This window comes from Lontra canadensis, unplaced genomic scaffold, assembly GCF_010015895.1.
Source record: "Lontra canadensis isolate GAN:19392208 unplaced genomic scaffold, GSC_riverotter_1.0 scaffold132, whole genome shotgun sequence".
Lineage (NCBI taxonomy): Eukaryota > Metazoa > Chordata > Mammalia > Carnivora > Mustelidae > Lontra > Lontra canadensis.
This window is the reverse complement of record NW_022631126.1, coordinates 1,553,893-1,568,256: the sequence shown is the minus strand read 5'-3', so window position 1 is coordinate 1,568,256 and position 14,364 is coordinate 1,553,893. Positions and strand designations below refer to the sequence as shown.

At 53.7% G+C, this 14,364-nt stretch overlaps 1 protein-coding gene across 2 annotated transcripts; it reads left to right on the top strand.

Annotated features, from left to right (window-relative positions):
• The first annotated feature begins 4,202 nt into the window (after window positions 1–4,202).
• Window positions 4,203–14,272, top strand: TLCD3B (TLC domain containing 3B). Of its 2 annotated transcripts, XM_032842658.1 has the most exons (6): window positions 4,203–4,233; window positions 4,882–5,012; window positions 9,507–9,590; window positions 12,169–12,403; window positions 12,840–12,935; window positions 13,148–14,272. In XM_032842658.1, the coding sequence occupies exons 2-6, from the start codon at window positions 4,888–4,890 to the stop codon at window positions 13,433–13,435; spliced, it is 828 nt and encodes a 275-aa protein (XP_032698549.1). In that variant the 5' UTR covers window positions 4,203–4,233; window positions 4,882–4,887; the 3' UTR covers window positions 13,436–14,272. The 2 variants fall into 2 exon arrangements, with proteins under 2 accessions (XP_032698549.1, XP_032698548.1); XM_032842657.1 differs by lacking the exons at window positions 4,203–4,233; window positions 4,882–5,012 and adding an exon at window positions 7,973–8,620.
• Window positions 14,273–14,364: the final 92 nt, after the last annotated feature.

The window sequence follows — 14,364 nt, the reverse complement described above, 5'->3', positions numbered from 1 at the left end:
ACCCTGGGATCATGACCTGAGCCGAGGGCAGAGGCTTTAATCCACTGAGGCACCCAGGCGCCCCTTTTTTCTTTTTTTATTAGAGATTTTTATTTATTTTATTTTATTTTAATTTTTAAAAAGTTTTATTTATTTATTTGAGAGAGAGAGAGCAGGGGGTGGGGGATAGGGAGAGGGAGAAGGAGACTCCCCACTGAGCAGGGAGGCCCGATGCGGGGCTCCATCCCAGAACCCTGAGATCATGACCAGAGCCGAAGGCAGACAATTTACAAGGGCCCACATAGGAACTGTGCTTTACATACATCTCATTCACTCATCCTAGCAGCCCGAGGGAGAGAGGAGACTGCTCCTGTCCCTATCCTTACTTTAAGAAGCAATAAATCACTTGCTTGAGTTCTCCTCATGCAAAGCTAGAATTTGAGCCCAGGCAACAGAACTTGGTGTGTATACAACTGAGGCTCAGAGAGGTTCTGACACTTGACCAAGATCACACTGCCAGTCTATGGGAGACAAAAGGGCCTGGCCAGACTCTTCCTTTTCTCATTCCACTCACATTTGGGGCCCCTCTGCTTTTTCTACCACACAGGTAAAGGGTGGGATTGGACTCGCTTAGAACAGTGCCTAACCTGCGACAGGTACAATAAAAGTACTAAATAATAAATGCTCTGGCACACTGGGTGCGACTCTCCCCAGAGCGCGGGTAGGGGGAATTGGACCTTTCCCTGGGTATCATGTGGGAAACAGGCCACTTCTGGCTGCTTATTGTTTACTTATTCACGGCCTTCGGTGATACCACACCTGCACGCCCGCCTCCCAGGGCCAAGGCTCCGAGCACCCAGGTGGAGAGGATGCCCAAGACAGCATTTGGACATAGGAGTCTGGAGTAGCAGGAACCGGTAAACTCCACCACCCCCGACCCCCGGCGTGAATTGTGTGACAGGTGTATTAGGACGGCGTGGGGGTGAGAGACTCCTCTGGGGAGCCAGGCTGGGGCGGGAAAACAGCCAGAGTCCCTGGACGGGCACTTGGGGGCGGGCCACCCACACGGCCCCTCTCCTTGCGCACGGTCCCAAGGGCTGCTCTCCCCTCCCCCGCTCCGCCCCCCAGAACGGGCGCGGCCTCCCCTCCTCCTCCAGGGAGTTCAGGCACCCCTAGAACGTCCTGACAAGGGATCAGGGTGCGTGGAACGCGTCCGATCTGGGGTTTATTTTACACTCTACATCCATCTGCAGGACAGCGTGTACGCGCGTGTGCGCGCGCAAGCTATTCTCTTCCAATTCCTCTTCAACACTTCTGATTATTCCAGGAGCATGTCTCATTTTGCTGCCAGAAGCCCTTTAACACCTCTCTATCCGTGCTTATCTTGCCCTGTCTTGTCTTTAACAAAATAGAGTGCAGGCCTCCAGCTCAGAATTCCTAGCAGGTGAAAGTATCTAGCTAGAAGGTTAGAACACTTTTTTTTTTTTTCATTGTATTAATTTTTTTGTTACCTTCTATTTATGCAAGTGATACTGGTATTCTATTTTTGGTAGTGATAAAGAGTTTCCTTTTCAAGTGTGTGGTTACTCTGCCAATCAGGCTAGGAGGTTCAAATCCTAGCTATGTCACTTAACTGCCTGTGTGACCTTGAGCAAATCCCGCAACCTCTCTGTGCCTTGATTTTCTCTCTGTAAACGGAAAGTAATAATCTTTAGGTTATTAGGTTATTTAGGTTATGTAATCTTTAGTATCTCCTCCTTAGGTTATTGTGACGACCCCATTAGCTAGTTTATGTATAGGGCTAGTATGCACTGTACAGATATTTGTCAAATAGGGCAAAACAAATGGACAAACCAAACCCCGAGGTTTAGAGAAGGCCTCTTTGGACCAATCCCACCATGTTCTGTGTGAGAAAGCGCAGTTTTGAAGAAGGTAATTAAGTGGCTGAGCTAGGATCTTCGTAGGTCTCTGATTTCCTAATGCATTTACCAGCCATTTCAGTCCTCGATAATTAATGCAACGTCTCGCCACGTGTGTCTGTGAAATGGGACCAAGAGTGTTTCATTGGATGTTGAGATGGTGTGTTCGGGTGTCCCGGCTCAGAACCTGAGTGGGTATGGTGGCTCTAACGGATCTTCACAGGGCTAATATCGCCCCCATGGGGACACAAATAGGTTCTCGGTGGCAAAAAAAAAAAAAAAAAAAAAACCCAAAACCAAAACCAAAAAACCTCTTTTTAGTATACTAAGCACAGATATGCAGTTTATCTGTGTTATCAAAATTTCATGATGAGTGGTGATTAGGAAACAAAATGTCTCAAAAAGGCTGCTTAGGGGAGAATAATGGCAGAAAAAAGGTGGAGAAACACTGCTCTAAACCAAATGTTTCCAACTTGAGTTGTTACCCACGATGGGTTATGCAGTCAGGGCAAGGGGTCCTCATCAGATGGTGAGGAGAGGATGGCTGGGAGAATATTTAATTAGGCCACTAAAGGCTTCATCTTTTAACAATCTTATCTTGTGGCAGGGTCCTGGGGTCAGGCTCCCTGCTCAGTGGGGAGTCTGCATCTCTATCTCCCTCTGCTCCCTTCTGTCTGCCCCTCCCCGCTGCTTGTGCTCCTTTTCTCTCTCAAATAAATAAATAAAATCTTAAAAACAAAAAACAAAAACAGGGGTGCCTAGGTGGCTCAGTGGGTTAAAGCCTCTGCCTTTGGCTTGGGTCATGATCCTGGGGTCCTGGGATCGAGCTCCTCATGGGGCTTTCTGCTCAGCAGGGAGCCTGCTTCCCTCTCTCTCTCTGCCTGCCTCTCTGCCTACTTGTGATCTCTGTCTGTCAAATAAATAAATAAAATCTTTTTTAAAAAGTATCTTAAAAAGAGTTAAAAAAATTTATAGAGACCAATGCAGTCAGAAAATAGGATTTTAAAAATCCTCGTTCTCTTCCTGTGTAACCTTGGACAAGGTACCAAACCTCTCTGTGCCTCTGTTTTCCCATCTCTTTAAAATAGGAACAATAATACACAACCCACAAAGCTGTTCCTCTGCTAATGGGGAAATGAGTTATTTGTAAGCACTCAGATCAGTGTCTGGCCCATAGTAAATGTTCTGTAAGTATCATTTAATGACCTGGTTTCATTTTATACCAGCTTCATAGATGAAGAATTGAGGTCCACAGAGATTGGGCCACCATCATTCAGGGAATGGAAGAGCCTAAATTTGTTTAGCATTTTAAAAATTAATTCCAGCTTCATTTAAATAAAATGCACACATTTTAAGGGTACGCCTTGGGCACGTTTACCTATGTGTACACTCCTGATCAAAATAAGGGCATTCCCAACACTTCAGAAGGCTCGCTGGGGTCTCCCCTCAGTCAGTAGCTCCCCACCAAGTTAAATGCTAGTCTGATTTTCCACCAAAGATTTTCTGCCCGTTTTGAACTTCATCCAAATGGAGGCATACAGTCAGTTTCTTTTATTATCCGCAGTCTGATTTTGAAGCCCAGATGGTCCCACCCTAGAAATTGCCATCTTAACTATTATCCTATACTGTACTGCCTTTTAAAGCCACGAGTCCTAGGAGGATGTTCGTATTCTCCCCCTCCCACCTTTTCTTCACTTCTTTTCCAGCTCTCCCTGAAATGAAGCTGTCCATTGAGCCAGCCACGAATTCTAATTGGTCAGTTCTGCGTTAGAAAGCCCCGCACAGCCCACCCCCGCCAGAGGAGGCCGCTCTGCCAGGAAGCATATGATAGGCGCATGTTTCAAGAGGTGGGCCAATGGGGGGAGAGCCTGTTCTAAACCGTCCACCCGCCCACCAATGGGAGCGAGGTGTTCCCGCCCTCTTCAACTGCCTCCGCCCAGCTGCCTCAGCCTCGTGCCCTTGCAGTTTGACACCCTCCTTGTGTCCTGAAAGAAGGTCCCCTCAAAGCTGCCTAAGAGATGCAGGATGGCAGGCCCCAACTCCCTGCATCACCCCTGGGCCTTCTGCACCCCTCCCCTCCCTGCAGTGGATGGGAGGGGAGGCTCTTCCAGACAAAAATAACATATGTGTAAATATGTATGTTTTCAGGGGTTGCGTTGTTTCTCCGCCCCCCCCTTTGTTAATGGGATAATGCCTTGGTTTTTCTTTTTTAAGAAGTATTATTTTTGAATTTCAAATATCTTTGTAATTTGAACACCCTCTTTCCTTTTTCTGAGTTCTGGGTGCTGGGGAGAATCACCAGCCTCCCTCTGTAGCCTCCACCTTGCCCCTCCAGGTGAGAACCCAGGAGAAGGGAGAGGTGAAGGGAAGAGCTTGGGGGAGGGCAGAGGAAGGGGTAGGGTGGAGTTCCTGAGAAGGATCAGGCACACATCTTTAGGGTTGAAGGATGAAGAGAAGAAATGTTAAGGTGTGAGATGGATTGGGAAGTGTAGACCAGCATCAAGGATTACAGGGAGAAGATGAAATTGTCGTAATCGGTTGAGTAAGAAAAAAAAAAAAATCAGGATGTCCAACTGTCCTGGATGAGGGATATTTAAAGTGAAATAAAGGTCCCAAAGAGGAGCACATAGATGGCTCAGTCAGTTAACCGTCTGCCTTGAGTTGAGATCATGATTTCCTGGTCCTGGGATCTTGGGATTGAGCCCCACCTTGGGCTTCCAGCTCAGTGGGGAGTCTGCTTCTCCCTCTCCTTCTGCTTCCCCCCCTACCTGGTCATGCTTTCTCTCTCCCTCTCAAATAAATAAATAAAATATTTAAAAGGAAAAAAAAAAAGATCCCAAAGAGATTAGGGGAGAGCAACGCCTGATGGCTTACAGATGGATGGATCCCATGGGGCGTTGAGTAATCAGGGTGAAGGGAGTCTTCGGGTCTGAGGGACACTGTGTGTTCTCATGCTCATCTTTTCTCACCTTCTCTACCCCAGACAAACATGGCCCTGTTCTTTGTACTGGGCTGTATTTTCTTCCCACTGAGCTTCACTGTCCTCTGCTGGGGCCTGCAGAGCCACTCCAACCTGCGGATGGAGAGAGCGGAGGCTGTTTCGGTGGCGTCCAAGTAAGAGGGCAGGGTGAGGGCATCCTTCCTGGGCCGGGGCTGGTTAGAGCTGGGCTCCTGCTTTCAGGAAGAGTTAGTAGTGAGAGCAGAAGCAGGAACAAGGCTGGAGGCTGTGTGGGGATGCCTGGCGAGCTTGAGGACTCCATGCTTAGCCCATCCATGGGGCAGCAGCTGGTCGACTCCAACCAAACATTACGGAACTAGAATGGGGGCCTCCATGTGGTCTGACCTGATTCTTTCTTTCTTTTTTTTTTTTTAATTTTATTTTTTATAAACATATATTTTTTTCCCCAGGGGTACAGGTCTGTGAATCGCCAGGTTTACTGACCTGATTCTTTCTTAAAAGAAGTTGAGCTTTGATGTGAGATCTCCTAATTTTCAAACACTGACAAATAAGTTAGAATTTAAGAAAATACTATCCTGGCAACACCATACGGCTAAACAAAGCATGTTTGTGGGCTGGATTGGGCCCTTCCGCTGCCAATTTTTGACCTGTTCGCCATAGCTTAATATATACATGAGCTATCATGGAAACCGGCGGGAGAGGGAGCAGACAGAAGGCAGAGTTTATGTGGGTGTCTAGGTGGATTCCTGGAAGACAGGAAAGTGTCTCTGTCTGCTGTAATTCATGTCATCCAAAGAGAAGCCATGACTTGACCAGGTTTGTAGTCCTGAATCAGGTAGATAAGGAACCCCATGATCGCCCACCCTCCCCCCAAACTCAACTTTGTTCTTTGGAGCTATCCAGTTTTGCCAGTTATCATAGCTGTGTTGTCTTGGGCAAGTTTTTTAAAAATTTTTTCCCCCTCCCTTAAATCTCTGAGCCCGTTTCTTGTCTATAAAACAGGTATTACCATTTGGGAAGATTAAATTAAGAATGAACATAAACTACCTTGCCTCTTGCCCAGCATGTAGTAAACACTTAAGAAGTTGGGTCCTGGGGCGCCTGAGTGGCTCAGTGGGTTAAGGCCTCTGCCTTTGGCTAGGGTCATGATCCCAGGGTCCTGGGATCAAGCCCCACATTGGGCTCTCTGCTCAGCAGGGAGCCTGCTTCCTCCTCTCTCTCTGCCTGCCTGCCTGCCTACTTGTGATCTCTGTCTGTCAAATAAATAAAAAAAAAAATCTTAAAAAAAAAAAAAAGAAGAAGTTGGGTCCTTTTTCCCCCTCTTAGGGGAAGCCCTGAGGTCAAGAATCTAGGGCCACTATTATCCCTAAATTGTCCCTAACTTCCTCCGCCAAAGGCTAGAGACCTCTCAGGGTCTGTTCCTTCTGCATGCCACTAGAGGGCAGCACAAAATTGCAAATCCAGCCTTTTGCACCTCTTTTGGGGAGCAAAGGGAAAGGTCTTTGGACAGGCAAAGACAAATTGCGGGGTTGCTATTTTTTAAATTTTTTAAATATTTTATTTATTTATTTGACAGAGATCACAAGTAGGCAGAGAGGCAGGCAGAGAGAGAGAGGGAAGCAGGCTCCCTGCTGAGCAGAGAACCTGATGCGGGCTCAATCCCAGGACCCTGGGATCATGACCTGAGCTGCAGGCAGAGGCTTTAATCTACTGAGCCACCTAGGTGCCCCCGCAGGGTTGCTTATTGAAGTGTACCATAGGATAGGCCTGGAAACCAAAGTACGTTTTGGGTACAGGCCCCACATTATGCAGAAGTCCGGAGGACAGTGGGGTTCACGACAGGAAGGCCAAATTCCAAGCAGCAGCTCAGAGCCCCAATGGGGTTCCAACAGGTCCTTGGATGGACATGCAGCATGACCCTGTCTAAGTCACTGTGCCTCAGTTTCCTCACGGTTGAATGAGAGGTTTGAACCAGCAAATCCCTGGGGTCCTTTCCCACATGGAAACTACTGTTCTGTGAAGTCCCCCCCCCCGCCACCCCAAGGGGAGACTGGAAGATAATAAACCTGAAGGAAAAGAATGTGACCAGTGCTTAGGGGAGGCCAGGAAAGGCCAGGCAGCCTGAGGGACAGGGGCAGGAACATCCTCCCATTCCCGGTGGGTTTTCAGAGAGGCAAGTTTTCCTCACCCTCTTCAAACCCCACAGCGAAACTCAGATACCCAGCATGGGAGGGCTCCTGCCTCTCCTAACTATGTGACCACTGGGAGGGCCACCAAAAGCTTCAGGACCACTCCTTGATCTGTTAAAGCGGGACAGGTGCTTTGCAAATGTTAGACAAGATCACAAGACAGGCTTGCAGCCAAGATGGGACCTAGGGGCACATCACTCATACCTTCCACTTTTCCCCCTTCCCATTGGAGTAAAGGATGTGGGGGGTCTCTGAGCCTGAAGGAGGCTGTGTTGAGGTGTTTTTATTCTCATCCAGTCCTTAAACTCATCCTTCAGAGACAGCAAGCTGCACCACTTTGTCTCACTCCCTCCTACAAGGAACCCTTTTTCTCTCTGCTGGAGTGGCGCCCCTGAACTGGGACCCCAGCGGAACACTGAGGGGCAAGCATTGGGAGGCACTGGCAGAGGAAGAAATGGCAGGCATTTGAAATGTGCTGGTGGGAAACAGGGTCCAGCCCCCACCTGGGGGCTCCGAGCCCCCTCCCAGCTGGCCAGGGACCCCAGAGGCACCTTCCTCCCCAACAGGAGAACCAACCCTCCCTTGGCCCATGTCCCCAGCAGCCCCCTGTGCCGCAGCTGCTGTCTCTTTAAGGGCCTCCCCCTCCCTCTTTCTCTGCTCCCCCCCATCTCTGTCGCAGCCGCTGCTGTGGCTCAGAGCTGCATGGGGAGACGCTGCTGCAGGTCCGGTTTCTTGGTGTCTGGTCGGTGCCATCATTCCCCACCCCTCCCCCGCCCTCCCCAAGCTGGTGGCTCTCCCTCCCCCTCCCCCTCCCCACCGAGGGGGCAGGGGGCTGGGCAGGAACTCTCTATAATGCCCCGTGCAGCCTCCGGGCCGGGCAGCGGGGACCGTGGCGGCAGTGAGAGGCGGGAGAGCAGTGCTGACCGCTGACCACTTGCCCGGCCTCTCCTCTTGTCTCCCTCCCTCCTTCCTGCCTCCCTCCCTCTCTCCCTCCCTCCCAGGGCTGGCACCACAGTCCCACCCCGCCTTCTCGGGTCCTCCCAGCCTCTCCACGTAAGCCCCCCCTCCCCACCTGCCTCTTCTCTCCCTCCCCTCCCCCACCCGCATCTTCTTCCTCCTCCGGTACCCTCTCCCTGTCTGTCCTCTTATCAAGTCCTCTCCTCCTGCCTCGCTTCCAGCCCTCTGGCCAGCTTCCTCCCGCTCCCTTTCCCGGATCCTCCCTCTACCCAGTCTCTCCCCATTTCCCCAGTCTCATTTAACTCCCTTTCTCCCTTCCTCTGGTCTGACTCGCCTGCCCCATCCCATCCCCGCCCTGTCCCCTTTGTGCCCCTTTTTCTTTTTCTCCCTCCCTCCCTGGCTTGGTGTCCCTTCTCCACCTCTAACTCCCTTCAGCTTGGCCTCCCTGTCCCCTCACGGCCACCAGCCTCCCTGCCCGTGGCCTGAGCCACCATGCTGACCCCAATGGTGGCTGGGGGGGTGGTATTCCCCGGACTCTTCCTCCTCTCCAAGAACACGCTCCAGCGGCTGCCCCAGCTGCGCTGGGAGGAGGCTGACGCGGTCATTGTCTCAGCCAGGTAAACTGCATCCCTTCCCCTCGGCTCCTCTCCCCTTCTCAGGCATTATAGGGGTGGAAGGTACCCCAGTCCTTCCCTGGACCCTTGGCCCATTAGGGACTGGGGGTTCCTGAAGTGGTTGGTGGGATTTACCTCCAAGCTTCCTGCCCCCCTCACTGCCTTACTCACTGTCCCAGGAGACCTCCTTCAAGCCCAGCCATCTGGTCTACTAGTATCCAGGCTGCTTTTCTTTCCTCTCCCCCATTCACCCTCCCACCCTCCAAAACAGGACCAGCATGTGGCTAAAACATTCCTATAAGATATTAGGGAATAAGGCAAGGGGCAGAGAGCTGTGTATTAGTCAGGGCACATGTTTGGGGGTACAAGGGACTGAGGAGTGAACAGCAGAACTCTGTACAAGCTGGAATGAGGGCCAGAGTTGGAGAGGGAGCATGGGGACAGTCAGAGAGTGAGCTGGAAAGTGGCTGGGGGAATTTGGGGTCACCAAAGAGTGTCATGGTGACTGGATGGCCTAGCACTGCGAGGACAGGCTCGGGGTACCTCCTTGCCATCCAGTGCTGTCCCTGTCCTGACCCTCCCGAGGAAAACACCTTGTTAAAAGCATTGTCTCATCTCAAGATGACCTCCCTGGTGTCTTCCTGAGAGGAGGACCACTCGGTGTCCACGAATGACAAAGGGAAGGAAGACAGCAGCGAGGAGCAGGGTGTACTGAGGAGTAGCAGCAGGACAGGTCCCGGAGCCTGAGGTGGGGGGCAAGCCCCAGGCAAGCCGGCCTCAGGCAGAGATGGGCAGACAGTGGCCTGAGGCACAGGAACTGGAAAGTAAAGACAAGAGAAACCAAGGGCTGCGTCTCCTTCCTCTACCTCTGCTCCCTCTTTCTCCCCAGGCTAGTGTCCTCTGTCCAAGCGGTCATGGCCTCCACCGCTGGCTACATCGTCTCCACCTCCTGCAAGCATGTCATTGATGACCAGTAAGTGCCACGAGACCAACTTTGCCCAGGTTCCCGCAGCCCGTGTGTGCGTGTAACTCCCGGGGAACCCAGGTCTTCTAGGGGACTCCTTCAGTGGTCCCCAAGCCCTTCACTTGGGACTGAGCAAGTTAACTGCATTAGCTGCAACTCAACACCCAGGGATAAATTTATCCATGTCCTGTCCTTAAAGGTCAGAGCCAGGGGGAAAAGGAGAGGGGATCAGAAAGGATTGTCAGAGCGTCTCCTAGGCTTCCTCGACTCTCATATCGTAGTCCTGTGTGCCCTTTCCTCCCCCCCTTACATCCCTCAGACCCCTTTTCTAACCAGCACCCCAATGGGGGTACCTCCCTCCCATGCCAGGCTCACCCCTCTGCCCCCCTCCCGGAACCCAGGTGTCCAGTCCCAGCTCCGTGCACAAGAGGGAGACAGAGGAGCGAGATGACTGAGACAAGGCCACCAACGGTTGGGCTGTGGGGGGTGGGGGGGAGGGGAAGGGTGAAGAGGCCAGAATTTGGCACTGGCTGCTGCTGCAGTGCCGGATGCTTGCCAAAAAAGCCCAGGCCTGAGAGCCGGGCGGGAGGAGGAAAGAGAGGGGCCCTGTCCGTGGTGCTGACGGGCCAGCTCCAGGTGACCCATCTGCAGGATTGCCGGCAGGGTGCTGAAGACAGACACCCCGCGCTTAACTTCCGGTCCTGACCCCCTTCTCTGGTGACTGTTGGGCGGTAGGAGCACAGTCTAGAGGACGCTTACCTGGCGGCGCCCCTCTTTCTCTACAGATGAGTTCCCTTCTCTGTTGAGTGAGGTACAATCCCTTCCTGGAAGGGCTGCCCTGAGGAGGCATTGAGTTGCGTGAGTCCAAAGCAGTTTGCCCCTTGCACAGTGGGCACTTAAGTCTTTCTTCAGATTCCATTGGGACACTTGGCTTCCTCTTCCCCTCTGCCCTTCTCGGACCTAAGAGGAGACTTCTCACACAGAGGTCACCTTTCCACTCATATTTCCTACCCCCCTCCCCGGGTCTGTTCTTGTCCCTTCCCCTGTAATCCTCAGGTGGGTGGGGAAGATCAGGGTTAATCCAGGGACAACAGCTGTTCCTACTCCTGAACACCTAGCTGCTGAGGGGGGGGACGGGTTTAACTCTTCAGGTCAAACCAGGACTGCTCCCCCCCCGCCCCCCCCGCAAGCCACACTGGCCCTTGGGGCTAGCTCTCCCAGCCACTCCTGCTCCAATTCCCCCTGGGCCAGTCGAACCCCTTTCCACCAGGGCTCTCCCTGCTTTCCTGCCCTGAGTGTCTAACCTGGGCTGCTGCTCCCTTTCCCTTTTGCCTTTCTCCATGCTCCAGCGTGGGTCCCAGATTCTCTTTGCCCCAAATCATCTCTCCTGGAGTGGGCTACCTGTCCCCTTGCTGGCTGGTCTTCAAGGGTTTGTATTCTGTCTCCCTCTCACCCAGTCCTTCACTGGCCTCCCCCAGACCCTCATTCTTCTTCTCCCTTGGGCAGCTCCTCCTATGTGGTCTCAGCTCCTTCTCTGCATCACTCCGGCTGACTTTGCTTTCATCCCTCCACCTAGCTGGGCCAGTTCCCTGACCTTGCACTCCCACCTCAGACCTGCCATGCAGCTATAACATTTAAGAGAAAGTGCTCATTGTGCTGAGTCAAGAAGAAAAATGCAATGTTGCATATTTGTGCACTTTTCATTTTTGTTTACTCTCAAAGTACACAGAACTTTCTTTCTTCTTGGCTCCTTTTCCTCAGCATTTTCTTCTTAATGCTTGGCTGTACCTGAAAAAAAAAAACAACAACCCGGCAACAACAACAAGAGGTTGGGCCATATTCAGGCAGAACAGGCAGCATTGACAGTACGACCAAGTCCCCAGTGAGGCTTCTCTGTGATACCTGTCTTGAATCTTCTAGGGACAGTGGAGCCAGACTTCCCATGGTTGGTTATTCCTTGGCCAAGTCACCTAGTCTTTCAGTTTCCTCATCTGTAAAATGGGGGTGGTAACCAACCCTACTTTGTATGGGGTTTCTGTGGGGAGTGAATAAGTTTAGGCATGTAAAAGGTTTTGGATATTAGAACAGTGCCTGCGTGTCAATGGATGTCGCCAGTATGACCCGTCTCCATTGCTTTTGCCTCTTCTGCTGTCATTTGTCCTAACCTCGCCTGTCTCTCAGATCTTGCCTGAGCTTGCTTTCTCATTCTGTCACTGCCCTGTGGTCTATGGCTGTCCTTTGGTGTCTTCTCCCTACCTCCCCTCTCCCCATATTGCAGAGAGAGAGAATATGAATGAATGAATGAATGAAGATGAAAAAGGGGTGGGTTCTGAGGTCAGACAGTCTGGATTTGATTCCCAGCACTCCTGCCTACTGGCGTTGTGACCATCTGACCTTGGGCCAGTTTCTTGCCCTCTACCCTTGGGTTCCACCACGGATCTCGAGAGTCCACTCACACTTCCACAAGTGTGAATATCACTTGTGATCTGACTCCGGTGGCACGTCCAGGGCTGACCCAGGCACCTGGTCACTGCTCTGTCCGTCTCCTTTCCTCTCTGATCTCCCCTCCCCTCTCTCTGCCCAACAGACACTGGCTTTCCTCTGCCTACACGCAATTTGCTGTGCCCTACTTCATCTATGACATCTACGCCATGTTCCTCTGTCACTGGCACAAGCACCAGGTCAAGGGGCATGGAGGGGATGAAGGGGGGCCCAGAGCCCCGGGCAGCACCTGGGCCGTGGCACGCGGCTACCTGCACAAGGAGTTCCTCATGGTTCTCCACCACGCCGTCATGGTGCTTGTGTGCTTCCCGCTGTCGGTGGTGAGTCGGGGTGCTGAGAGCCAGGGCTCCCTGTCCTGCTCACACCAGCGCTATAGGAGCCAGGGGAACCCTGTGGCCAGGTCCCCCAGCAGCAGGGGACAACCCAGGACGGAGAGGGTTTCCTGAGCACCAGGCTAGCCCCAAGCACTGAGAGGGTCTGGAATCTCCTGGCCCGGGCTGGATATGCTCAACCGTGGGGCCTGGGAGCCGTTGTTGCAGGTCTCTTGGCCTCTGTTCCCTCGTCTGTAACAGAAGGTATAGAGTCCCCTCCCCACCCCCACCTGCAGGATGGTTGGTGGGATATGGGACTTCCCGTGAAAAGGGTGAACACAGGTGTTCAGACTTTCCGAGTTGAGCATCTCCAAAAGTGGCCCCAGAGAGAAGAAGGGAGGGAGTCCAGGGTGAGGCCAGGCTAGTTCCTCCCTCTCCTCCGCAGGTGTGGCGTCAGGGCAAGGGAGATTTCTTTCTAGGCTGCTTGCTGATGGCTGAGGTCAGCACCCCCTTCGTCTGCCTTGGCAAGATCCTCATCCAGGTGAGAGGGGCCTGCGGGTGTGTGAGCCTCAGGGGAAGGCACTTTCAGGGAGCTCCAGGGATTCTTCAAGGGACCAGGGCTGGGAGGGGCTGCAGGCGAGGGTCAGGGGAGGCGGGGTCCGGGGAGGGGGGCAGAGAAGGGGAAGGGGGCGGAGTCGGGGCCCCGCCCGCTCTCTGACCGCCCCGCCCACCTGCCCGCCCGCCCGCCCGCAGTACAAGCAGCAGCACACTCTGCTGCACAAGGTGAACGGGGCCCTGATGCTGATCAGCTTCCTGTGTTGCCGGGTGCTGCTCTTCCCCTACCTGTACTGGGCCTACGGGCGGCACGCCGGCCTGCCGCTGCTCGCCGTGCCTCTCGCCATCCCGGCCCACATCAACCTGGGCGCCGCGCTGCTCCTGGCCCCCCAGCTCTACTGGTTCTTCCTCATCTGCCGCGGGGCCTGCCGCCTCTTCCGGCCCCGGGGGTCCCGACCGCCCTCTCCCTGCCAGACCCAGGACTGAGGGTGGGGCCCGGGGGTGGGGCGCTCCCCTGCCCCATCCCACCCTCCCACCTTGGGGCCGGGGCTTTGGGGCTGCCGGGCAGAGGGTGGGAGCCAGGAGCCTCTTGCCCTGACAGCCCCAGGACTGACAGGTGGACAGCAAAGGGGTAGGACATCTCCCCTCAGAGGCCGAGGGGCGGGGACCAGTGACAGGCAGGGAGGGGAGCCTCATCTCCCAGCAGTGCCTGAGCCGAAGGTAGCTAACCCTTCCTGCACACCCCTTCTCCCATCACCAAACCTGGGGCCCTGGGGAAGCGAAGGACGGAGGAAGGGGCCATCACTTCCCATCCACTGAGGGCTAGAGGGCTGCGGGGAAACTGACTCAAGGGGACCAGGACTCAGAGAATGTGGGGGAGGCCCTGCTGCCAAGGCCATCCCAGCCAGCCCCCCTGCTGCAGACTCCTCTCAGTTCCCCACCATCCGGGAGGGAGGGGACACCCTAACTAACCTCCCCCCACGCAGGCCTTGCTTGGGGCTAGCTGCCTCCACTGCTCCTCTCTCGGGGAGGCCAGCCTGAGGAATCTTACTTATTTTATTTATTCGCCCAAATCCATACTAGTCTCGGGGTGGGGGGAGGGAGGTGGCTGCTACTCCCCCACCTTCCCAGTGCTGAGCAATCCCGGGGGCAGGTGAGGGGGCACCCTGTCCCTTCCCCTTTAGGCTGCACATCTTGCCCTCGGGCCCTGGCATGTCCCTGGTGCTACAGACCTCTCAAGGCTTCCTCCAGTCTGGGGTCAGGGGACCCTGGGAGGTGCTTTCCAGACCGCTAATAAAGACGATCTGATCTGCGTGAACGCCAGCAAGGCCCTCTTCACCCAGTTGTTTGGTGCGGGGAAGGGTGGGGGGGTCTCGGGGTAGAAAGCGCGGATGACCCCAGGACGGGGCAGGAAG

Excerpts from the sequence above, each read along its gene's own strand:
- TLCD3B (XM_032842658.1), top strand. The coding sequence starts at position 4,888 with ATGGCCCTGTTCTTTGTACTGGGCTGTATTTTCTTCCCACTGAGCTTC. Across the intron at positions 9,591-12,168 it reads AAGCATGTCATTGATGACCA|ACACTGGCTTTCCTCTGCCT; the intron begins GTAAGTGCCACG and ends TCTGCCCAACAG. Across the intron at positions 12,936-13,147 it reads TTGGCAAGATCCTCATCCAG|TACAAGCAGCAGCACACTCT; the intron begins GTGAGAGGGGCC and ends GCCCGCCCGCAG.